Source organism: Paroedura picta, chromosome 5, assembly GCF_049243985.1.
Source record: "Paroedura picta isolate Pp20150507F chromosome 5, Ppicta_v3.0, whole genome shotgun sequence".
Lineage (NCBI taxonomy): Eukaryota > Metazoa > Chordata > Lepidosauria > Squamata > Gekkonidae > Paroedura > Paroedura picta.
This window is the reverse complement of record NC_135373.1, coordinates 49,262,964-49,289,138: the sequence shown is the minus strand read 5'-3', so window position 1 is coordinate 49,289,138 and position 26,175 is coordinate 49,262,964. Positions and strand designations below refer to the sequence as shown.

General features: G+C 41.1%; 1 protein-coding gene across 3 annotated transcripts in view; it reads left to right on the top strand.

Annotated features, from left to right (window-relative positions):
- Positions 1 to 26,175, top strand: part of MPPED1 (metallophosphoesterase domain containing 1) — an 89,623-nt gene that overhangs the window by 29,255 nt on the left and 34,193 nt on the right. For all 3 annotated transcript variants that reach the window (XM_077337818.1, XM_077337817.1, XM_077337816.1), the window contains 2 exons: positions 167 to 348; positions 10,737 to 10,962. In XM_077337818.1, the coding sequence (XP_077193933.1) occupies positions 167 to 348; positions 10,737 to 10,962 (408 nt within the window). The remainder of the gene's footprint in view (positions 1 to 166; positions 349 to 10,736; positions 10,963 to 26,175) is intronic.

Sequence of the window (26,175 nt, the reverse complement as noted above, 5' to 3'; positions counted from 1 at the left end):
GAAAAATAGCTGTCTTAAATAGCTTAAATAGCTGTCAGGTTTCTCGGTATCTATATCATACATGATGAAAAATTCTATATATTAGAACTGCAAAGAAGACATGTACAAAACATGATGCATTTCATTTGCATTTTGTAACCATGCCTCTCTAATACTTTTCACATAGGGTGGATCCTGTACCACATGATGCTCCCAAGCCTCCAGGATATACACGTTTTGTCTGTATATCTGATACTCATTCTAGAACAGATCCAATCCAAATGCCGTATGGAGACGTCTTAATACATGCTGGAGATTTCACTGAGCTGGGACTTCCTAGTGAAGTTAAAAAATTCAATGAGTGGTTAGGTAAGTATCACATTACAAGTAAATATGAAAATTAATTTGATTTAATGAATGTATAAAGCCATGACTCAGCTGATTGAACAGGAAAATGTTAATGGTTCTCTAGCATTGGAAGGGCCAACAAACAGCATAGTTCTTCTCCTGGTGTTGGTTCTTAACACTCTATTGGTGGGCTAGAAATGCTTTAAAAGTAAGTACATATGGATTTTCCCATTAGTCACTATGGCCACAAGCAGTCTCCATGAAGCTGTCTAATCCCCTTTTAAAGCTATGTGTGTTCGTGGCCAGGGATTTGGAATGGAATGGTATAGCCTGATCTCATCAGGGCTGTATCTGCACTAGGCTTTTTATCCCCAGTGACCCTGAATTTTAAAAAGTCATCTACATGTTACTCGATTTCCATTCTGATATTTAGTGTTTTATATTTTCTCTCTGCAACATCTGTGATTGATCCGTGGTGACACTACCTTTCCCCTGTGATATCCAGGAGCGGATATAACTTGCTATGTTTGAGAAAACCACTCCGAAAGCCCCAGTATTGTGTTTTGCTGGATTAACTTCCTCCCTCGTGCCTCGTGCCTCCAACACTGATGTAGTGAAACAGTCTGTTGCTGATTGGTCAGGGCATCAGTTCAAAGACTGCCTAGTTCCTGGTTGCCATTCCCTTGCAAGACTTATTTTTGCCCTCATTTCTAACGTGGCTATGCCTAATGCTGGCAGGGGCTCATGGGAATTGTAGTCCATGAACATCTGGAGGTCCACAGGTTGACTACCCCTGCTCTATAGAATATTGGAAAACCTATGGTAAAACCATAGAATTTCTAACAATTCCTAAATCAGAATGATGTAACTTCCAGGTTACCAACAGAGCAGTAGCAGGAGCTGCTGAATGGCAACCCTATCATAATGCATACCAGGCTGAGTTCCTCATCCAGTGTTAAATCCTTGATGATGGATACTTTACTGTAAATGAACCTGGCATTCAGCGGTAACACTCTTATGCTCTGTGTGATCAACAAGATTAACAGGGTACCCCCTTTTTGAGAGAAGGATCAAAAAAAGGAAAGGTTGACCTGCCTCTTCCCTTGACTAGGTTTGGCCTTCTTCCACTGCTATATCATAGAAAAAAGAGTTCTTAACATATTTATGTCCATCTTCATCTTTTGCAGGTAGAATTTAAGGCCACTCCTTTTGTCTTGTATCATGATGTAGCTCTATGAACTAGATGTCTGAGACACTAAGGTCATTTTCCTCTGAGGCTTTGAGCAGCTCTTGCATCCATTGCTTTGTAATGAGGATGTAAGTTATGTTGTCTGGAATATTGTACCTATCACAGATGCCTTGCCTCTACATTCACTTTCTTGTGAATAGCAATCACATGTCACTCATACAAGAGATTTAATGGCAATTTAAATTTCATTTATGAAATACATTCTGGCTTGATGCTAAGTGCATGTTACATAGAGATGCATACAACAGAACCCTGTCAGCTGCTTTTGTCAGGTTGCACATACATATATATAATTAGAGCTTCAGGGCTGCAATGCTTTTTGTTCAAATATATAATCTTGGCCAGGGAAATTGGTTTGCATGTTTGAAATGAAAGCTGGTTGTACTTAGCACTGTTGGGCTAGAATTGTGATGTTACAAACCTACATTTCCTCTTTTCCTGAAACATTTCTTTCCTCTTCTTAACAAAAAAAAGGGTGGGAGATGCAATGGAGAAATACACATGTGATGCCTTAGGTTTTTTTTTGTTGTTTTTACGGGGAGAAGATACAAGACAACTCTCTGAAATCAGCACCCAGAGATTCAATAGAAAAGTCTAACAAATATATTACAAGGTGAAGGGCAGCCAAACTTGCCCTGTGTGAGAATTATAGTATTAGATGTCTACATCTAATCCCCAAAACATTTTTGGGATTTAATGGCAGAAAAAAAGTGGAAAAAGTTAGCCCACTCAACAATATCTCTGTTCTAAGTTGCTTTCTCTGAGACAAGGAACTGGCAGCAGATTATTCCATAAGTCTGTAAGTAATGTGTAGTAAGGATATAAAAAGACCACTGTACTTAGTTCCCTTGATATCCCACTAACCACTCCCTAGTTCTTCTTCCCATCATGGTCTTTTTCCCCCTTTTTTATCCACTGATAAACCTGGGGCAGACTGTCTTTCAGCCATTCATGGTACTCTAGAATTGTGGTTGAAATCAAGACATGGATGCATCCTAAATATGTCTTTGGGAAGAAGGATAAAGTGTGTGGATACAGGAACTGAGATGTAAAATTTCCATGAAGTCTGAAGCCATGGAATTGTCCCATGGAAATTTGGGCAGGACCAAAGGATTGAAATATGTGCAATACTTAATTTGTTATCAAACTGCTATTTTAGTGCTTTACAATCAGAAAATGAATCATTTAGAGTTTTTTGCTGTATAAAAGTGTACTGTTTGGCATAAGAAATATGTACATATAAATGTGTTAATTTCATATATCTTAGTTTTGGTTTTCTGAGAGGTAGAAAAAAAGTTGAAAACAGCACAGATTTTGGAGTAAAAAGAAAATGTGTTATTTTTGACAGTGCCCCCCTCCCCGGGGACTCGGGTTTCGGACCCGAAGCAAAACATCATCAGGACCTCCTCTCTACCCGCTAGTAGTGGGAGGGAGGGGGGGAAATTGAGCTGCCGTTCTTGCCATGCCGGTAATATTGGCAATGTTATTATTGTTTTTATGGGGTTTTAATGGGGATTTGTGATATTGTTACCCACCACGAGCCGCAAGGGAGTGGCGGGATATAAATCTAATAATAATAATAATAATAATAATAATAATAATAATAATAATAATAATATTGTCATATAGTCATGATAAGTATGATCTATATATAAACTCTATAACATTGATAACGCCCAACTATTCAATAGTGAATAACCATATAGAATACAGAAAAATAATTGTGGACAAACTTGGTCACATTTAAACAATAGATATATTTACTAATATTGCATAAACAGAATGCTGAATAACAAGCTTTGTATGTATGTTTCTATACCATTTGATAATTCCTGCTTACTGAATGACTTAAATGTTAAATTATATATTAATTAATTAACCCCCGTCTTCTTTGCTGAGAATCAAGGCATAAAATATAAAATAAACAATGCAATACAACTGAATCACAATATAATGCAAACAGGTAGCTGTCTAAGATAGTGTTCTCCAACCCTGTTTGTTCGCCCTTTATGTACCTCTGAAATTTTGAGAGGGAGTGATGAGTACCACCCCCAAAATGGCAGCCATGGAAGTGAAATCAAACTCAGAATGGCTTCCAGAGGAGGCAGAGCCAAACATATTATCTCCCTCTTTGCTTTGCAAAAGAATTTCATAGTAACCACACTGAAGACATGGAACTCTCTTATTCAGAATCTGGCCATTGGCCTGTCAAGGTTAGTATCCTAAATTTGGTTGGAAACATGGTCCATACATGGTGAGAAGCATTGGGAGGACATCGAGCCTGAAGGAGTAGATGGGTTTCTTCTCTTGATCACTTATGTCACTTCATCAAGCCGCCCCACTCCATGGACTCTGGAATTTAGTTCCATCTCTGCTATGGAAAAAAAAACCTCATGGCAACCCTGTGCCAGACCTGAAGGGAGAATGGAAACACACTGACTAAGGAATGTCTGAGAACTTACCAGTCTTGATTTTACAGTGGCTACAGTTCCTACTTCTGCCTTGGAAAACCATTTCATTTGAATTTTTTTAGTGGAAACTGTGGAAGCTCTCTGAAGACCTGTTGGATGTAATGAGAACCAAGAATGCCAGTCTATTTGAATAGGCTTCATAGAGTATATTTCATTTCATCGATACATCACCATTCTCCCCAGTAGGGACCCAGAGTGGCTAAACTCATTCTTCTCTCCTCCATTTGGTCTGAGAGAACTCCTGGAGACTTAGGAAGCAGTAGCTGAAATATTGCAGTGCTCATAGTTCCTTGGGGCCGATGTGTAATGTTGCTTTGTGATTTGTATTGCCTGCCCTTGCTATGTAGTTTCCTTAGAACCCCTACACAGCCTGTATGTTTGTAAAGTAACTGGTTATTATAATGACATTGTAACACTTCTGCATTCTCTAGTGTTGCTGGATTGGAGCAAAAAATGTTTTTTCTTGAGGCATGATCAGATAAAGACCTCCAGTCATCAAAGGCCTCCTGTGCTCCTCCTGAAAGACCCTACTTGAGTATTAAGCTGTTGAGTGGAGCAGCTGATCACTGTTAAAAAAAATTCTCTCTCTCTTTCAGTTACGGGTGAAGAGAGTTGTATTTTGCTCAGGTTGGGGGGGGGGGAAGACACACTCTTATAGTGCCTTCCTCTCACTTAGTCTCCTTCTTCGACAGTATCCTTTTGTGAAACTGTGCAGGCAGTGTTGGGCACTGTAGCTTCTTACAGCTTGCCTTCCTAGATCCCAGCTCTTCCTACTGGCCTTCTCTTTCTCTATGCTAACTTTACATTTCAATTCCTCTCCCCACAAAGAATATGGAAAGCTCAAGGGAGGGGGAGAGATCCTCCTCTATTCAACCAGTAGTCATGGCAAATAGGAAATGAAAACCAATCACAGACACTCTGCCAAAGACATAGAAGAGATAAGTGCATCAGCATATTTAGGTGTCTCCCATCTCCTCCACCACAAGACGCATGCCTAAGGTGCTTTGGAAGGAAGGGAAGCTCTCTGAAGTGCTATCTATACAACATGGAGATTTATGGAAACAACAACAGTGAATGTCCATGTATAGCCAATCTTCCACATTTGCAGGGTATTACCTTCAGAAGGCTTTGATTAGAATTGCAAAACTATCATAGCAGAACACAGCAGGAGAGGTAGTTCTGCAGGTATACAGATCCAAAGCCATTAATGGAGAAGGTAGAAGGCACTGTTAGTGCTGGGCTGGGAGGGACCACAGAGGAATGCACTCAAGGCAGAAGAGGTAACAGAGAGGGCCATTTCGCACGGCTTCAAAGTAGCAGAATGGTTGCTATTTGGAAACGCTACTAATTTGCCATAACCCACGACGTCGTAGACAATCTGCAACGATCCTGAAACCAATCAGCAAAAAGCGCTTCGTTGTGGCGCTTTCAGGGGAATCCAGAAAAGTGGATTCACCCTCCGGATAGCGATACACTCCTGCAACCAATCTGCAACAGTAGCGCTAAAGACCTGTGCGTTACCATTGTTGCTGGTTCTTCAAAGTCCCTCCCCCTGGCTCTCTCCTCCAAACTTCCGGCGAAGCGATCACCATTTTTTTTTCTCCGAGCGAGCGGGGATAAACGCACCGGCGAGCCTCTTTCTGTTTAGAGGCTTCCCTGGCTTCAGTCCTTCACCTTTAGTCACTAAGCACAAACCACTGAAAAGCCCGTTTGCTGAAATAAAGTCCCTTTATTTTTTACAAATAAATTCAGCGGAAAAACGGGCACGTGAGAGGGGGGGGGATTTTTTTTTTATCACTCGAGGCAGCGTGCAAACGATCATACAATCAAATGACAGCTCACATTAGGCAGCTGGATGGGTCTCTCCGTAGCAACGAATCTACCTAGATTCGTTGCTATGGGTCGTTTTTTTTTTTTAAACCTTTCTTAAAGGGAAAGGGGCTGTTTGGGAGCATGCTAACGGCTGCCCATTGGCTGCTTGACGGCCAGGGGCGGGACGAGCTTGGCAATAGCGCTTCCTTTCTAGCGATTTCTGCCGAGACCGGAAGCCTGTGGGAAACGCTAAAAAACGCAACTGATTCCACTACAAAGGCAGGTATGCATAACGACGAATTCCACTATTTTAAATGGCGATTTTTCATTCCGCAAACAATTTGCAACAAAGATCCCTGTGCGAAAAGGCCCAGAGTAATGATGTGTAAGGTTTAAATGACTCTCTCCAAAGGGAGGGAAGCAAAAAGGATTTGTGGAATGGCTTGGAGCCATTTAAATGGCCTGAATCACCTGGCTTACCCAAATCAATTTGGGCTTCTCTGAGTCAGACCATTCATTCTAATGGGATTGAAATTCAGCTTGGGGGAGCTCCCCCCCCAACTTGAATCAAGTATTCAGGTATTGGGGTGGGGAGATTCTACTGAATCACACTTCCCTACTGAATGTATGTATAGCATTCTGATCTCATTAGACCAAGTGGGGACCAGAACATAGAACAACCTGGCCAGTTGGAGTTGGCTGAGCGTATTGCTTCTTGAGGAGCATAGGCAGAGAGGCAATCCCTCAGGTATGCTGGGCCCAGACCACGTATGGCCTTAAAGGTAATTACCCTTAAATTTGATTCAGGATTCAACTGGTAAGCAGTGGAGCTGTTGGAGCACAGGCTGGATGTGGGCTCTCCAAGGCGTTCCCATGAGGACCCTGGGTGCTGCATTCTGTGCCAGTTGTAACTTCCGGAGTAGGGATAAGGGTAGGCCTGCGCAGAGCAATTTGCAGAAATCCAATCTAGAGATGACCATCACATGGATTGCTGTGACTAGGTGTTTTGGGGCTAAGTAGGGCATTAGTATCTTAGCTTGGTGAAGGTGGAAAAATGCAAGACATGCTACTCTTTGACCTGCACCTCTATAGAGAGGGTCCAGGTGTCTGTCACAGTGAGCTACTGACAGTTGCACCCCATCCAGGCTTCCTCAGTAGTACCCATTCTGCCCAGCCATAGGACCTCTGTCATTGAAGGGTTGAGCTTCAGATGACTGTGCTTGAGCCATCTCATCACTGCTTCCAGACATCTGGCTAAGAACTCTGGGGGTGAATTCAGGCAGCCATCTATCAGAAAGAAGAGCTAGGTGTCATCTGCATATTGATGACACCCAAGTCCGAATTTTTATACCAGCTGGGCAAGAGGGCGCATAAAGATGTTGAATAAAACTGGAGAGAGGACCGCTCCCTCTGGCATTTCACATGTGAGTTAGCTGTGGCACGATTGTCTCTCCAATTGCTACCCTCTGTCTGCAACCCTGGAGAAAGGAGATCAGCCATTGGAGGGCTGTCCCCTGTATCCCGGTGTCAGCAATGCAGCGAGGTAAAAGCTCATGGTTAGCTATATCAAATTCTGCTGTACAGTTGATTACCATGAGCAGCGCTGACCTGCCTTGATCCAGCTGGTGACTGAGGTTATTTGTCAGGGCGACCACTACTGTTTCCACTTCTTGGCCAGGCCAGAAACCAGACTGGGATAGATCGAAGTCTGAAGCTTCATCCAAGAATTTTTTTTAAATTCCTATGCTTTTTTCATTTTTGGATTTTAACATAAACCCAAGTTAGTCTTTGGATCTGTCTCAAGTTTGTAAGGAAGAGCCTCCTTATCCAAAAATGGTGCAGAGGTTTTAATTGGTTCTCTTAGACCATTGTTCAGAACAAGATATATCAATGAAATTAAGTAGTATGTATCCATTTGCACATCCTTGGAGGACCCCAGTCAGTTTTTCTAGCAACGTGCTGGTCTAACTGCTACAACAAATAATTTCATGTCTGGAAAGTTGTTATCCCAAATCATTTGGAAAGAAGTTCTGTTAAGATCCGTGGGAATTTCTTTCAGGTAAATTGGTTGAGTTTTAGGAAGGAAGCTTTTTTTTGAGTAAAGGGAATGTAAGTTGGTTCTTTTTTACATTCTGTTAATGTTGTTGCTGAAGTATAAAGTATTTATTTGATTCTCAGAGGTTTTACTTAATTGCTAGCTTTCACATTTCTGTGGTGCTTAGATATAGCACTTTATGGATGACTTAAGAAAGTGTATTCATTTCCAACATTAATGTAAATTTTCTAGACATCAGCCAAACGTTGGAACACCAAACTGTCAATGAGATGCTAAAAATGTAATCTAAAATAGTTATACCGTCGTTACTATATCACTCATCGTGATTCTCTAAAAGGCTGAAATTTGAAAGAAAAATGGTTAAGTGGGCACTTATTATGGTTGCCCAGTGCCTCCACTATTACTGAATACTAAAATCTATTGAATAAAATATCTGAAGAAAAGCTCTGCTACTCTTAGCAGTTTACGTATTTTCGAATATTTTAAAGTTCAGTGAAGTAAAGGAAAATATTTAATCAAACAGTTAGATAATTGATAGGCTTTGTTCTAAAGCTAATGCTTGTTGTAAGATATAAACTTACCCATGGGGACTAACAGTGTAATCCTAAACAGCATTCATTGGATTCAATTGTTTAGAAGGATTGTAGTGTAAGTCCCCATAGAATCTAGCAAAGGTTGATTAAGCTTAAGTATTTAGCTTCAAGGAAGAAGCAACAATCTAAGTTCAAAGCCAGGCAAGAATTAGATGCAAATAAACAGTCCAGGTATTTAACGTTTCACCAGTTTGGTCAGTTAACCAGTCAAGTATTTTTAAATAATATCAAACAATGGTAAAGCATTTTTAAAGTGTTAACTTTATTGTAATATAAAATAATAGATTTGGTGCCTATGCTCATTACAAAAAACGAATTAGTGACTACTGTTGTGAATTCCAGTCCCTCACAGGAGCAATACACAGCAGACATCGGATCACATAGGAAGTATATTCCTTGATGTTTCCTGGAGAAAAAAAGAGATTTTTTAAAATGACATCAACATTCTGCACATATTAGATCTATATCAATGCTTGAACAATATATGTTTCATATTTATGTAAGATCTGGGATATTTTTTATTGGATTTGAATTTATTTCACTTTATGCTGAAACTAGAAAGAAAGCCCATTTTACCCATGGATAAAATGGGCACTAGGATGGGCTGGGAGAAGGCGGCGTGACCCCCCTACACACACCGGCGGCCCTCTGGAGCCTTCTCCCGGCCGCTGTAGTGGCCTCGCCACGTCTGCGATGCTCGCCACGTCTGGGAGAAGGCGGCGCGGCCCCACAGAGGACTCACCGCATCGGCTGGCAGTCCAGTCTATGCGGTGATTCCCTGGCCGGGCGAAGCAGCCAATGGGGAGCCGCGCTTTGCAAATACTGGCAGGGGCTCATGGGAATTGTAGTCCATGGACATCTGGAGGACCACAGAAGCCTAGTGGCATCTTAGAATCCCCATTTCTGTTTTTTTTTGCCAAATAAAGTCTCTTATGATTTTGTAGAAGTCTGAACATAGGAAAGTTTATGTTGAAATAAATATTGTTAAAGAGTAAGTTGCCACTGGACTCCTGTTTAATTTTGCTGCTACATACTCACATAGCTCCCCTTCTGTAATTTTCATCTTATTAAGCTGTGCCTTAAAGCACTAAGAATATAGTTCTTTTATTATCAGAGGGAAAGAAGTCAGTTGGGGCGGAGAGAAGTAGGTGAGGAAGGAGTGCAGGAACTGATATATGCACAAGGAATTCACCATGTGGTTTTTGGGAGAAAGTTACTTCATAAAAAGGGGGGAAATGAAGAATTGAGCTTTCACCTGGTGGTGAAATCCCCGTATGTACTATTGAGCCCACTAGTTTTGACAAGAGTATGACACAAAGTGAGGCTTATCACAACATAATTTCCCCCTTTGCTGAATCAGTGTCATATTCTCTACTGCTCCTTTGGGTCACCATCATATTACCCAGCATTTTCACTACATCCTGCTGTTTGCTTCTCTCTCCTCCTAGTACAAAATCTCAGGGCAAGCATCTTTATCTGATTTGGTTGCTACAGCAACCCAATCAGTGCTCAGACATCAGTTGGTTGCTTTTTTCTCCCAACATCTGTGGATGTGTAGGTGTCACTATAAAGTTTTGGGGTAGGATGGGAATTGGTTACAGGTTTTTCTACAGTGTCCCTAATTTTGCAGAAATCTCACTGGTACTCTGATGCACAAATTTCACTATCCACACAGATGCTAGTCATCAGGGATTAGGTATTCCGGCTAGTTTTAACCCCCCAAAACACAGATGTTAGTAGCAAATAATAATGGGGTGGAGTGATGCCACAAAAGATTTTAAATCCCTTTCCAAAAGACATGGTTAAAGCCTACAAAGAAGTATTGTATAACAACCAGTAGTCACTGATCTAAATGGATAAGAGCATAGGAATTTGATATGAATTTTAAAGTTTTGAATGTCCCTGCATTGAATTTTATACAGTATCATGTGTATTGCCACTTTCTCAACTCAATATCAACATAGCATTTAGATGCTAATGGAGGCAATTTATTGTTAATTCTTTTGAAATAAAGGGAATTGCTATGAAAACATTGGTGTCATTCATAACATTTTTAAAAATATCTGTGTAGCTCCTTGACCTCTTGAAGGTATTCCTATTTTCATCTTGATAATTCTTTTACAACATCCAGCTATATTTTCAGAATAATTATGCATAATTTATTTGAGTTTTTCATTCAGCAGTATAACAATAAATGGCTTTACTCTGTTTTTTTCCTTCTATTTTAGGCAGTCTACCATATGAATACAAGATTGTGATAGCAGGCAATCATGAGTTGACATTTGACCAAGAGTTCATGGCAGACTTAATCAAGCAGGACTTTTACTATTTCCCCTCTGTATCCAAGCTGAAACCAGAGAACTATGAAAATGTACAGGCTCTCTTAACAAATTGCATATACCTGCAAGATTCAGAAGTGACAGTCAGAGGCTTCAGGATATATGGATCCCCTTGGTAAGCATTTCAAAACATAGGAGTCCTGACACAGAAATTTCTTTTTCATATCTCAGTTATTATGTGAAAGAAAATGTAACATCAGCTTCAAGGTACTTTAAAATTCTACTTGGTTCTAGCAAGTGGAGAAGGAAAAAGTATCAGTGACCACATAACAAGAGGAGTTTCAAGTGTATTTTATAGCCCTTTATACTTATAGAGCTTTTGTACTGGAACCTTAAGCACTTATTTGCCTAAGAGGAAGAGATGGTTAGACAGTGGTCCTGTAGGATTCTCAGTTAAGAGACCATATCCAGCAGAAGGAACCAGATAAATCAAGCGCAAGTAGTTAGGGGAAATGCAAGTCAGACATGCATAAATGACAAATGCAGCAAGAATCAAAGCCTCTGGGTATTCCGTCTCATATTCATCCTGTTCAGTTTCTGGGTTCTTGACTTCCTTAGTTGCTCTCAGGGTTCCCTCCTCAGAGAAGGCTGATGGATTGGATGGAGAAGCTGATGGAGGCCTGAATCCATCAGGTTAATGCAAACAGCCTTGGAAATTAAAGTGCATCGAATCCTGAATTCTTTTATCTGGAACTTGCAGTAGTGGAGAGAATTAGCTGGATAGACAACTGTAGTGGCTGACACTGTTCTAAGGCAGGTTAAGGACCACTTCCTGGGTTTATTGTACCTCCCTGACAGTTCTGAATAATTAGGATTCTGGTGTTGGAAAAGAGCATCTACATAGCATGCAGAAGGTTCCAGCAGTCCTTGGCATCTCCAGCTAAAAAGATCAGGTGGTAAATAAACCAGGACTTCAGCCTTTGTTGGCTAGTGAGATCAACTAAAATGTGCATCTGAGCAGTATGCTCCCTGATGAAAATGGGGCATGAATTAGCAGATGCAGTTGACAAACCCTCCAAATACTTGCAGTTTTTTACAGTGAGAGGATGGCACCCAAAGGGATGCCTCCAGAAGGCCTACAAGCAGACTACAAGAGCCCTAGCCTCCCTCTTTTAGCAACTTCAGATATAGTGTTCAGAGTGTTGTGACCTTTGAAAATGAAACTTCCATTTAGTTGTGTCCATGTGTTGTTTTCAGTATCTTTCCTGGCATAGAATTTATGTTTTTTGAAGTATTCATCAAGCTTTGTGCCAAAATCCTAAAATCTTCAAGCTCCTTTGATTCTGATCTTGAGCAGCAAATAAGAAACCTTCATTTCTTTAAGGAAAATATGGTAGAGAGATACTTGGCAATTGTCAATGTAATCCTTGGGTCTCTATCCACCAGCAAATAGGGGACTATATTGTTTTTTGTTGTGGTTGAATGTAATTTGACTCAAGTAGGGGAAAACTTACAATGTAGTAATAGTTCTATCAAGAGCATTTCAATATCATATGAGATAGAGAGTCAGCCTTTTCTAAATTGCATTGGCAAAACCTATCCAAATAAGGCTGGTTACAATATCTCCCATATAAAACTGCCAAAAGGGCAGTATTTAGGTATGCAAGCATTAATGCTCTGCAATAGCAAGGAACTGTCAGATTTCTAATATAAACTGGGGTAATTGGGGGTGGGAGGATGCCAAAGAACTGGGCAGAGCATACTCTCTGAGATCATATAATTGAGCTGGTATCATCTAAGTCTTTTATGCATATTGTAATAATTAATAGATATTTGCTTTTCTCAAGTCTTAATAAATCATTTTGCTATGCTAAAGCCAAGTAATTTCTTATTCTTGCATCCAGCTAGTTTAAAACTGATTTTAGTTGCACTCATAAAGCAGGCCCTCCTTCTTTCTTGAAAAGATAACCTTTAATCTGTGCTTGAATGCGTGCAGCCATGCTTTAGTTTTGACAGAACTCTAGACTAGTTCAACCTTTATGTTACCCCAGCTACTTTGTATATTAAACACCTACAAGCCTCCTGGAATATATCTGCCTTCCTTGGAAAAATACGGAAGATAAAATTCTGTGAGGTGAGAGCAGTTGCAAGATGGTTTAAATACAGGTGGAAAAATAAGGGTGCCACAAGACAACTTTGCTTAACTTCTCTATCAAGATGCAAATACTCCATAGGTTCTCTCTTGTCTACATAGCATATTCGAGCCACACAAGAGGAATAAAGACTTTTTTTTATTAGCCAAAGCATCTTTTGTTGATTGAAGTATGCTCCAATTTTCTTCACAGTCTACTCCTGGGTATTGTGTCAAAAGCTCTTTTAAGATCTATAAGAGCGATATACAATTTACTTCTAGGTGGGGGAGTATATTTATTTGCTAAGTGGGCTAAGATTAAACAATGCTCTTGAGCAGGAAAGCTGTTCATAAAGCCAGGTTGTTCTCTCCCTAAAATATTATTAGAAGTTATCCATTCCTCTAATTTGAGTATGAAGTTTGTAGCTTTACCTCTGATGAGAGAAGGTGAATGTGGCAGTAGTTTGCTGGATCTGTCTTGGAACCTTTCTTGAAAATTGGGACAATTATAGTGTTTCCAGATTTGGGGAATCTTTCCCCAAATTCTAGCATTGAGATCACCTGCAATAAGGTTTGAAGAGTTAAGGAACCAGTGGGTCAAAATACCATAAGTTTCTAAGATGAAAGACAAGTAATAGATCAATACATATTGATTTTGAATTGGAGGGATGTAAGTTGTGGATAAGAACAAATTGACCAGTGGAAAGAGTTATTTAGTCTTCCAGCCAGCCGTATTATGAATTAATATTTTTCATATTACTGTAAGAATATTGTCATTTGTCTATCAGATATGGAATTTCGTATTGGACCAGCTGACAGAACAACATTGGGATTTATAGAATGTATTTGAATGTTGGGTTCAAGGGCAATTGGAGCTGAGGAGTCAGGTAATGAAGCACCATGAGAAGGTTTCTTTGTGAGGAAGGGAATGATCCATCCCATTGGTTTTTGCAGATGAGTGTGTGTTTCCCCTCTGATTTTGTCATGGGTTGTTTATTTATCTCTTTAAATTGGGAGTATCTGTGTGCTTGTAGTATAATAATTTCTGCATTATTGTTATTGTTCTTTCATTATTAGTGCATTTAATTATGTTCTTTTGTTGGACCTTAATCAAGTGAGTTTATAATTGATCAAATTTCTTAATAATATTTATTTGCTCTTCAAGGGGGAAGGCATTAAAAGAATTTAGAAATTCTAAATTTTAAGCCATCTAGGTTGTTTTCCTTCAGAAATATTGAGGAACAATTTTAATTTCCCCGCATCCTTTATGGTTCAAGCACTTGTAAAGTTGGTGGTTCAGTTAATTTAATTAATGGAACTTTTGAAGCTTCTTGGCAAATAAGGATTAGCCTGCTTCTTGACTAAGAAGGATTTACTGCCGTTATTTTTGTACAATGTGGCCTAAAGAGCCACTGGAGGTCCTTTGGGCCTTGGGGGAGTGCATCAGGTCAGGGACAGTCCCACAATGTGCCTTATGGATCAGAGCTAGGAAAAAATGGAAATAGGTGATGGTATGGCCACTTCCATTGCTGGAGCTATGAGGGCCAATAGCAACAGAAGTGAAGTAGTTGTGGCTTAGGAACCATTTATTTTACACATAGGATGGGTGGGTTCCCTCTACTGATGTAGTATCATGACAACTTGGGCCTAAAGGACTTTAAAGCTTTGAATTTACACCCCATCAATAATGAGAAGAACTCTCTCATTCTGTGCAAACAGCTTACCAACCAGCATTGCATCCAATTTATCTGGTTTCAGTTTCAATTTATTCCCTCAGCCTATGTTCAGGCACTAGCACAGCATAGGGATCTCAGCTTCTGGTTATTAGATCAAGATGATATGAAGCTGAGTATCATATTTTGATGACACTTAATTCCAAAATTGCATATGATTTTGTTCAAGGGTCTTGTGTAGTTATTCAACAACCTTATAAAGAAAACTCATAAGGTATGTGAAGGTCTGACTTTGTGGGTAAATAGGTTGCTTTTCTTAAAATGTAGTTAGAATTTAAGTAAACTGGATAAGAGTAAGACATTTGCAATATAGCTTATAACAGAAGGAACCACACAAGGAATGAAAGTCAGGTCCAGGGAACACCATCCCAACTTGCCAAAAAAGCCCCACAACATATAGTTTGTTTCTTGCAATTATTTGGCAATTTCTGTTTTCATGCTTCTTTCAAAAGCACCTATCAGGACCTGCTGGAGCTAGATCTGAGGCCAGAGCTGTCTTATCCTCCAGGGTTGCTTTTTGTTGGGCAAGTGTCCTAGGAGAGAGCCTTAGAATAGATCAAGAAGAAAGGTTTTCTCCAATTTCCCCGTACTCCTCTGCTAATTCCTTATTCTCACCTTCTGGAGAATGAATCTCGCTCTTCCTCCCTAGTTTCTTCTGGGCATACAGTTTAAATGCTTCCCAGTACCAATCCTGGGTTCAGCCTCCCTCCCCAACCTAGCTCTTGGGAATGACAGGCTCCTGGGCTAATGGATACTTGCCTCGGATTTGTGAGCTCACTTGTCCATTCCCCTGGACATCTTTAAACAGCTGGCTTCCCCACTTGGCCTCCTTTATGAAGGTTAGTGCTGCCTGCTGTCTCTCCTCCCATCAGAGCTCCCCTGTGTCTCACTGCCAGGGTTCTCCCTGATAGAAACTCTACTGGGGTTGGCTTTTACTGTTGAGAGCTGGCTGGACTCCTTCAAGCTGCTTGACTCTTGAGTATACTCCATTAAGGTTATGCCCTGCTACAGGTGGGAACCACAAAGGTTAGGGATAAAACCGAATATAGGAAAAGACAAACAGTTTATTATCAGAGCTCAAAGTGTTTAAAAAGCATATCTTATCTATTGGACACATACAAAGCATCTTCATATGTATACTATTTATTTATTTATTTTTATTTTTATTGGGATTTATACCCCACCCCTCCCAGCAGGCTGGCTTGGGACGGTTGCTATCATTTAAAAAACACATAGGTAACCATGTGTAAAATTCATCTATTTGTTGTTGTTATGTGCGAAGTCGTGTCCGACCCATCGCGACCCCATGGACAATGATCCTCCAGGCCTTCCTGTCCTCTACCATTCCCCGGAGTCCATTTAAGTTTGCACCTACTGCTTCAGTGACTCCATCCAGCCACCTCATTCTCTGTCGTCCCCTTCTTCTTTTGCCCTCGATCGCTCCCAGCATTAGGCTCTTCTCCAGGGAGTCCTTCCTTCTCATGAGGTGGCCAAAGTATTTGAGTTTCGTCTTCAGGATCTGGCCTTCTAAAGAGCAGTCAGGGTTGATCTCCTCTAGGACTGACTGGTTTGTTCGCCTTGCAGTCCAAGGGACTCGCAAGAGTCTTCTCCAGCACCAGAGTTCAAAAGCCTCAATTCTTTGACGCTCGGCCTTCCTTATGGTCCAACTTTCGCAGCCATACATTGCAACTGGGAAGACCATAGCCTTGACTAAACGCACTTTTGTTGGCAGGGTGATGTCTCTGCTTTTTAGGATGCTGTCTAGATTTGCCATAGCTTTCCTCCCCAGGAGCAAGCGTCTTTTAATTTCTTTGCTGCAGTCCCCATCTGTAGTGATCTTGGAGCCCAGGAAAATAAAATCTGTCACTATCTCCATTTCTTCCCCATTTATTTGCCAGGAATTGAGAGGGCCGGATGCCATGATCTTTGTTTTCTTGATGTTGAGTTTCAAGCCAACCTTTGCACTCTCCTCCTTCACCCGCATCAACAGGCTCTTTAGTTCCTCTTCACTTTCTGCCATTAGAGTGGTATCATCTGCATATCTGAGGTTGTTGATATTTCTCCCTGCAATCTTGATCCCAATTTGTGACTCCTCTAATCCCGCATTTCTCATGATGTGCTCTGCATACAAGTTAAATAGGCAAGGCGACAGTATACAGCCTTGCCGAACTCCTTTCTCAATTTTGAACCAGTCAGTGATTCCATGTTCAGTTCTCACTGTTGCTTCTTGACCTGCATATAAATTTCTCAAGAGACAAATAAGATGCTCTGGTATACCCATCTCTTTAAGAACTTGCCACAATTTGTTGTGCTCCACACAATCAAAGGCTTTAGCATAGTCAATGAAGCAGAAGTAGACGTTCTTCTGGTACTCCCTAGCTTTCTCCATGATCCAGCGTATGTTGGCAATTTGATCTCTAGTTCCTCTGTCTCTTCGAAATCCTGCCTGTACTTCTGGAAGTTCTCGGTCCACATATTGCTGGAGCCTAGCTTGTAGGATTTTGAGCATAAATTTGCTAGCATGAGAAATTAGTGCAATGGTGCGGTAGTTTGAACATTCTTTGGCATTGCCCTTCTTTGGGATTGGAATGTAAACTGACCTTTTCCAATCCTGTGGCCATTGTTGAGTTTTCCAAATTTGCTGGCATATTGAGTGTAGCACTTTTACTGCATCGTCCTTTAAGATTTTGAATAGTTCAACTGGAATGCTGTCACCACCACTAGCTTTATTGTTGCTCAGACTTCCTAAGGCCCATTTGACTTCACATTCCAGGATGTCTGGCTCCAGGTCAGTAACTACCCCAGTGTGGTCATCAGGGATGTTAAGCTCGGTCTTGTATAGTTGTTCTGTATAATTTTGCCACCTTTGTTTAATCTCTTCTGCTTCTGTGAGGTCCCTACCATTTTGGTCCCTTATCATACCCAACTTTGCATGAAACGTTCTCTTCATATCTCCAATTTTCTTGAAAAGATCTCTGGTCCTCCCCATTCTATTGTTTTCTTCTATTTGTTGGCACTGTTCATTTAAAAAGGCATTCTTATCTCTTCTAGCTTTTCTCTGGAACTCTGCATTCAATTGGGTGTATCTTTCTCTTTCTCTCTTGCCTTTCACTTCCCTTCTCTCCTTAGCTATTTGTAAAGCTTCCTCAGACAGCCATTTTGATTTCTTGCATTTCTTTTTCTTTGGGATTGTTTTAGTTGCTACCTCTTGTACAATGTTGCGAACCTCCGTCCATAGTTCTTCAGGCACTCTGTCTATCAGATCTAATTCCTTAAATCTATTTGTCACCTCTACTGTGTATTCGTCGGGGATATGATTTAGTTCATACCTGAGTGGCCTAGTGCTTTTCCCTACTTTCTTCAATTTAAGCCTAAATTTTGCAACAAGAAGCTCATGATCTGAACCACAATCAGCTCCTGGTCTTGTTTTTATTGACTGGATAGAACTTTTCCATCTTTGGCTGCAGAGCACATAGTCAATCTGATTTCTGTGTTGACGGTCTGGTGATGTCCATGTGTAGAGTCGTCTCTTGGGTTGTTGGAAAAGAGTGTTTGCTATGACCATTGTATTCTCTTGACAAAATTCTACCAGCTTGTGCCCTGCTTCATTTTGTACTCCAAGGCCAAACTTGCCTGTTATCCCGGTTATCTTTTGGCTTCCTACTTTAGCATTCCAATCCCCCATGATGATAAGCACATCATTTTTTGGCGTTGCTTCTAGAAGGTGTTGTAGGGCTTCATAGAACTGATCAACTTCATCCTCTTCAGCAGCAGTGGTTGGGGCATAGACCTGGATCACTGTGATGTTGAATGGTTTGCCTTGGATTCGAACTGAGATCATTCTGTCATTTTGGGGATTGTATCCCAAGACTGCTTTTCCTACTCTCTTATTGATTATGAAGGCTACTCCATTTCTTCTGCGAGATTCTTGTCCACAGTAGTATACCTGATGGTCATCTGAATTAAATTCACCCATTCCTGTCCATTTTAGTTCACTGATTCCTAAAATGTCGATGTTCAGTCTTGTCATTTCTTGTTTGACCACGTCCAGCTTGCCTTGATTCATGGATCTCACGTTCCAGGTTCCTATGGAATAAAAATCTTTACAGCATCGGACTGTCTTTTCGCCACCAGTTACTTCCACAACTGAGCGTCCTTTCGGCTTTGGCCCAGTCGCTTCATTCATTCTGGCGCTACTCGTACTAGCCGTCTGCTCATCCCCAGTAGCATATTGGACACCTTCCGACCTGAGGGGCTCATCTTCCGGCGTCATATCGTTATGCCTATTGGAACTGTCCATAGAGTTTTCATGGCAAAGATACTGGAGTGGTTTGCCATTTCCTTCTCCAGTGGATCACCTTTTGTCAGAGCTCTCAGCTATGACCTGTCCGTCTTGGGTGACCCTGCACGGTATAGCTCATAGCTTCACTGAACTACGCAAGCCCCCTTGCCACAACAAGGCAGCGATCCTTGAAGGGGGAAATTCATCTATAAATAGTATTAAATTAAAAACATTAAAACTTAAAACCATTAAAATCTTTAAATGATTTGCCATTGGATATTCAATTTTGCCTTTAGTTTTTGGTTTTGGTTGGGAGGGGTGCAGTCATATAGAGCAGTGGTCCCCAACCTTTTTATCACCGGGGACTACTCAATGCCGGGGACCACTCACCGGGGACCACTCAACGCCTTTTACTGAGGCCCGGTGGGGGGGTAGTTTACTCCTCTACTCTCAACCACTGCCCTAACGCTCTCTGATCACTATTTAAACATCCCTTCAAAATAAGATACAGACATGCCACAACAATGAACATAAAGAACATTTTATTTTCATGGAAATTTTAACTCATGACAATGACAAATCAACGGGAACCCTGAGCTTGTTTCTCTGCAACGAGATAGTCCCATCTGGGAGTGATGGGAGACAATGACACCCGAAGTGTGTTGTAAAGGGCCGGGGGGGTGAAGTAAAGGGCCGGCGTGGGGGGGAGAAGGCATCCTTCGGGGCCCACCTCCAATTAGTTGAAGGACCACATGTGGTCCGCAGCCCACAGGTTGGGGATCGCTAATATAGAGGGAGCCTATCAATGTTTTTGTTCAAGTTGTTGTACTGTTCATTGGCCCCAACTAAATGCCTGGCAGACATGCTCCATCTTACATGCCCCTCAAAACTTTGCCAGCTCTTGAAGCTCATTCCAGGAGCTCTTTCAGGAACTCATTCCACCAGGTTGGGGCCAGGACTGAAAAGGCCTTGGCCCCAGTAGAGGCCAGACATACTTCTTTAGAGCCAGGGATCACCAGTTTGTTGGAATTGGACGATGATAATGTCCTTGGGTTGGGGGGATAGTTAGCTAAGCGGTCCCTCAGATACGCTGGACCCAATCTATTTCTGAGTTCAAGCCTTTAGGGCGACTAAGCTCTAGACCTGTAAAAGTCTGTATACTTGAACATCTGAGCTGCATAAGAAACAAGAGAATTTCAGCATCACTCATTGAACTTGGCTAGGTTCTAATCACACAAAAAAGGATTTGCAGTTTTGGGTCATTGAAAAAGTCTGCACAACAGACGAACAGCTCAGAAGACAAATCAGAAGGAAAAATACATTCTGAATTTATACACTGAAATGTCTGGTGCCTGAAAGCTTGAACTCGGAAATAGATTGGTTGTGTTTATGATTAGCATATAGGGTTTTTTTCTAAATAAGAATTGTGTTCAATACCTGAGTTGGATGCATTTTGCATTGCATAAAAAGTAGTTTTTTTTTAAAAAAAATTATTCCATCCCCATCTTACCTCTGTATATCACAGCAAACAAAAGGTTAGAGTGATTTACAGGTGATTGCATCATTTGGAGTCACCTAAGCTGTATAATCACCTGTAGGAATACAAAATCACCTCTCACTCTTGACCTTTTTTGCAGAGAAACACACAGCAGGATTTTCCAATACCCAGGGGAGGTTTGTAATTGAATACATTTTATGTACATGAAGTCTGTGCTTTGTATTTTGAAGACATCAGTGTATATTTATTAATTATAAGTTATTTATTAGGAACAGAAATATATGCTGGCTGAGAATTCTGCCTGGCGCATAACCACCAATATGAATATATTGCAGGACCAGAACCAGCCATAACAGATTAAAGAAGTAAGCAATTATTATCTTATATAATTTATATAATTCAATAGAGATAACAACAGCACTATTTTTTTTCATTATGTTACCTAGAGGTATTTACCCCCTTGTTGAAAATTTATTTTTTTTTGTATCTGCATATTGGCCTCTGCATATTGACCTCAATCAGTATGACTGAAATGCATTGGGTCAGAACCTTTTGGTAATAGTGGTGTACACACTGAGATGCTTTGTGTGTGTGTCCAATAGATAATAAGATATTCTCTTATGGCTTTAAACACTTTGAGCTCTGATAATAAATTGTGTATCTTTTACCATATACAGTTTAGTCGCTAACCTTTGTGGTTCTCACCTGTTTTCCAGGTTGGGTTTTTGTTTCCCTTTATGTTATTTCATGCCCTGCTGCAACCTGGCAGACAAGTGCTCCAACATTGGGGCTTGCTGGTTTAGCATGCCTTCTGTGGGGTTTGCAGTCCTCTTGGGTAAATTCAGGGCAGAGATGTTGACCTTAAAGGATGACTACGAATATATCAGTCAACTTGCCAGATTTCCTATCCAGTTATTATGTAAGGTAGGGGAATATTTTGTTAACTTTTCCCTAGCTTCTCTACATTCATGGTAAAACCAACCTTCAGATAAATTTCTAATTCCATTCAGAGCTTATCATAAGTTAACAAATGACTGAGACATTGGAAATTGTCATGACAAAGTTTAAGGATACCTGTGTCCACAGTCAGTGTTTTATTTCAGAATGAACAAAGAGATAGGGATGAGCAGGAATAGCTCTGACTGGGATTTGGCTGGATAAGGGGTAAAAGTGAGGATAAGCTTTCATGAGGTCTCTGGAAAAAATCTCTGAGCTTTTGGGTGTGGCTTGGAGCAGCTCAGAAAGCCAAATCCACTCAGAAACTCTGGTGCAAAAGTGCCAGGCAACAGTGTGTTGGGTGGTATTTTCCATCTGTGGTAACACCAATAGGGACCTTGAAAAGCTTGACAGGCACTCCTGCCTGCTAATAATAGAGTAATAGGATGGGAAGCTATGCAAGTGCACAAGGAGCATGCATCCCCTTTGTTTTCATTGCGTTTTTGGGTGGAAAGAGTATACTCATTTTGCGAAAGAACTTCACTCTTGGGCATGGTGGTGTTGGAATTTATCTAGCTAACCCATTTAGGGGCCGGGTGCTTGCTTTGCCCTGCTCTGTGTTGTGATTTGTTTTTTGTTTCTTTGGGGGGGGGGTTGAATTCGCAGAGCAATTCAATGTGTTAAAGAAGGATTTTCGTTTAAGGGGATCTGTTTAATTGGTTTCCTTTTTGTTTTCATTTCATTCCTCTGCTCACTTTGGATTGCAGTGGGGATTGTTCTTTGGGTACTTCTATGAAGGATACCTCTGTACACTGATCCCCATGTTGAGGTAAATTTTCCCTCTAAAATGAAGTTCACTGACACACGCAGTCCCTTTTGGAGCCTTTTGGCTTTATTTAGCCCTGGAAGTTTCAAGGAAGTTGTAGAGGCATATTTTATTTTATTTTTTAAAAACTTGATCAGAGTGGCACTAAGACTGTTTTTCAAACAAACTAATTACAGATTTTATTTACAAAGAGGAAACGGTTGTTGGCATTGAGAAATCACTATATTTTTTACAAATCAGTTGTTTCACAGCTTCTAAGTCTTAATTACAGACTTTTCAGTTGTTTACAGACTTTTCTTACAGATGGCATTAAATCTTTACACTGAAAAGTTTATTTCACTGTGTTTATCTTTGTGAATCCTAATGAACTACCCTCTGGTTCTTAGAAAGTGGGCACTCTCTGGATGAATCAGACTCCCATTACCTTCTGAGGTGACAAAGTCTACCTTGTACACACATGTCTTCAGAAACATTTACCTGATTTCCCCTTACCAACTAAGCAGGATCCTACCTTCTCCTCTTTCTTAGAAGATTTCACCTCACACTTCGGCTTAATTCAGGAGCAAACACTTGTCTACCCAAATTATCTGCTAAATCACTGCCCTAGTTGATCACACACTGTGTAGATTAGCTGTGTCAATCAAAAACCCAGTACTCTCACTTGAGTTTCTCCTCAAAGGAGTTTTTAAGCTACGGATTTATCAGACTTCTCCCAGACCAGTCTCAGACTGAACTGTCTTTCCTCTAGCCCACAGCAGGTACAATAACTCCCTCTCAGCTGTGGTTGGCCAATCACAGGGCTCAGAGCAGCCTGTAACCCTGGCTTTTTCTGCCTATTGAAGATTTTTAACCCATGTTTTTTACCCCCCTCCTCCGCTTAACTCCCTTTCAGTACCTGGAATCTCCTTTTCCAGGTGCTGCCTGTCACAAGTTCTTTTTAGGACACTGGTAGGCTGGAGCTGCAAGTTAGTTTTTTGCCATTTTATCACCAGCACACAAACACTCTAGGCTGCCTTTTGCTTTTGGGGGTATGTTTGTCTCGTTTTTACTGTGGTGACTTAAGTTTACTGCTCTCTGTTTGAAACCCTACTCCTGGCCACCTCCTTGTTGGGTGATATACGTGTCTCAGCATGCCACCGAAGGCTGCCTTGGGGTAACAGAGATTTTACAGTTCCTGGGGTTACTTTCCTCTAATTCCCCCTTTTCAAGTCATACATTTCTCCCACACTTTGCTTTGGGGTAGCAATCATTCTACATTGTCTGAGATGACTGTTCTTTACTTTCTTTCCCTGTTTTCCTGTTTTAAACTCCGCCCACACCTTGCCTTAGGTAACAGTTGTTCAGTAGTGCCTGTGGCGACTTTCTCTACTTTCATTAATTTTAGATGGTCCTGTACAGAGCCATCCCCTCTCAGTCTCCTTGCTGGCAAGGTGACTACTAGAAATGAATGTTGACGGTTGCTTATTCCCTGGGGCTCATCAATAAACACCTGCTATCATTCAGGCTGATTATAGGCTTAATTATTTTCCTTGCTGTGCTGGCAAAGTAGCCTGGCCACCAACACACTCTGTTGTTTTCCTGGTGGCCACCAATACCTGTGCATAGGGTTGTGCAATTTGGATTGAATTGCTCAGAATCACTCTGAAGGGGTCCCACTTCGGAGACAGATCACTTTGAGGCAGTCCGAACCACACAACCTATCAAAAGAATGGGGCTGGAGCAGCCCGCTTTGGAGCGCTTCAGCTGCAGCCGTTTAAAATTTAAAGAGATGCATACCTTGCCCCAGCTGTTCCCAGTCTTTCTCCCACCCTTTGCCTGGGCCCGTCCATGGTGAAGGGGAGGGGGAGGGAGGGAAACCTCCAAAATGGTGCTATTGACTTTAATGGGATTTTTGACGTTTCTGCTTTTCCTGGGGCCTGAGAGGAGTGGGGATTTAAGTTGCAGCCTCCAAACCTTCAGTGTAGCTCCAGGAGGCCCTTCTATGGCTCCCCTCCAGGTTTCAAGAAGATTGAACCAGGGGGTCCAATACTAGGGGCTCCCAAAGAGGGTGCCCCATTTCTCCATCATATCCAATAGAGAGTCTGTCCCATAAGATATAATGGAGTGGATTGGGAGTCCCTAGAATTGGACCCATTGGTCCAATCTTTTTGAAATATGACGGGGAGTCAGATAAGAGCCTCCTGGAGCTACACTGAACGTTTGCAGGGTGTAACTTAACCCCCCCCCCCTAGGCCCCATGCATTAAAAAGATAAAAAGGCTCAGATTCACACATAAGCTTCTACTAAAGGGGAAGGGAATTTTTATTTTTTAATTGTGTGTGTGAGTGCGCATACTGGACACAATACAGATATGCCATCTCTCTCTCTCTCTCTTTCTGTATATGGTTGACAGATTTTTATCACTTGTGTCCAGTATTTTTGTTGATGCCATCTGTCAATTCTACTCCCGCAGATCTCATCAGCATGATCAAAATGAATATTTTAGTGCTCGATAAAAGTAATTAAGATAATTACAAGATTGCAGCACTTCCCTATGAGGAAAAGCCCTAAAAGCTTGAGACTTTTAGGTTAAAGTCAACGCTCTTTTCCACTGCTCCAGACAGATAAACGCTCTATCTCGAGCTACCCCGCAAGGCTGTTGTGTGGATGGTGCCCCCCAGGCCAAGTTGCTTGTCCTGCCGCAACCCCTGTGAAAAGGTTGTTTGACCCCCAAAGGGTCTAGAGGCTGTAGGGACAGGTTTCTCCTGTAAGAGCAGTCCAAGGGTCACAAGCAAGAAAGATTGTTTCCTGATTATGACCTTTAAACTCTACAAAGTGGCTCAAGCAATCTGAGTAAAAGATGCTTTTCCAGTTGCTATAAGCAAACACTGTGGTAATTCAGTGCCTTTTTATAACCTCCTATATCAAAATACATGTCTGGGTATATGTTGTGCAAGAGAGAGAGAGAGATTTTTCAGTAATACTTAGTGAGTCAACACATAGAAATTCTGCTCTTATTTTTAAAGAAGCAAAAATCCTGAATAAAATTTTTTTACATTCATTTTTGTGGCTCTGAAGTGCCCAACAAAAAAGTGGGAACAAGATGAAGAACTGGCATACAGAGGTATCTTTTATAGGTACACTTGAAGCAACACTGGGAACACTCATGTGACACCATTAGCAGGCCTGTACAACACATGGCCCACCAGGCCAAATACAGCCACCCAGCCATGTATTGGGGTCTGACAGATGCTTGCTGACAATCTTGTTCTAACACATCCCATATAGCAACACATTGAATTTTAATAAACCTCCTGTGGATAAACATATGTGGCTGAAGAGCTGCCCTTGTCGTGGCTGAACACAAATGGTGCAGATCAGCCTTGATGTATGACAGAGATTTTCTTATTAAAACCAGAATTTAATGTGCAAGAGAATTGTTAGTGGTCATTATTTGCAGTTAACTTAGGCAGAAATGTAAACAAACTTAGCGAAAGAAAAAAAGTTGTCCCCTTTGTTTATGGAGATAACTTCAGCTGTTGCTAAATTATGTTATATGTATTTGAATTGTTTCAATTGTAGTGTCTACTATAATTCATACCAGCTTTGAATAAGAAAAATGAAGTTGGCGTAAAGCTAGTCCATATGTTCCAATTACTTTTTGTAATTTGAAAGGGGAGAAAAATGAAAACCCTGTGTGAGACGTTGAATTGAATAGTGGATCCTGCCCTGTTTAGACTTTCCTAAGTCTCAGTATTGCTTGCTTTTCCTAAATGTTGTGGTCTTCCTTCTGTTGGAATTGTATCAGCAGGGTTATGGGAAGCTATATGTTAAGCCTTACAACCATGAAGTCTCATCTTCCAGATTCCTGTTCATGCATGTGAAGTCACATGGTGTAAAGGACAATGATGAGTCTTATAGACTGAAAAGCCAGTGTAGTTGGAGTGCTAGACCAGGGCTGATTCTGCACTTTGTTTTTTTTCCGGTGTGGATCCTGGTGAAT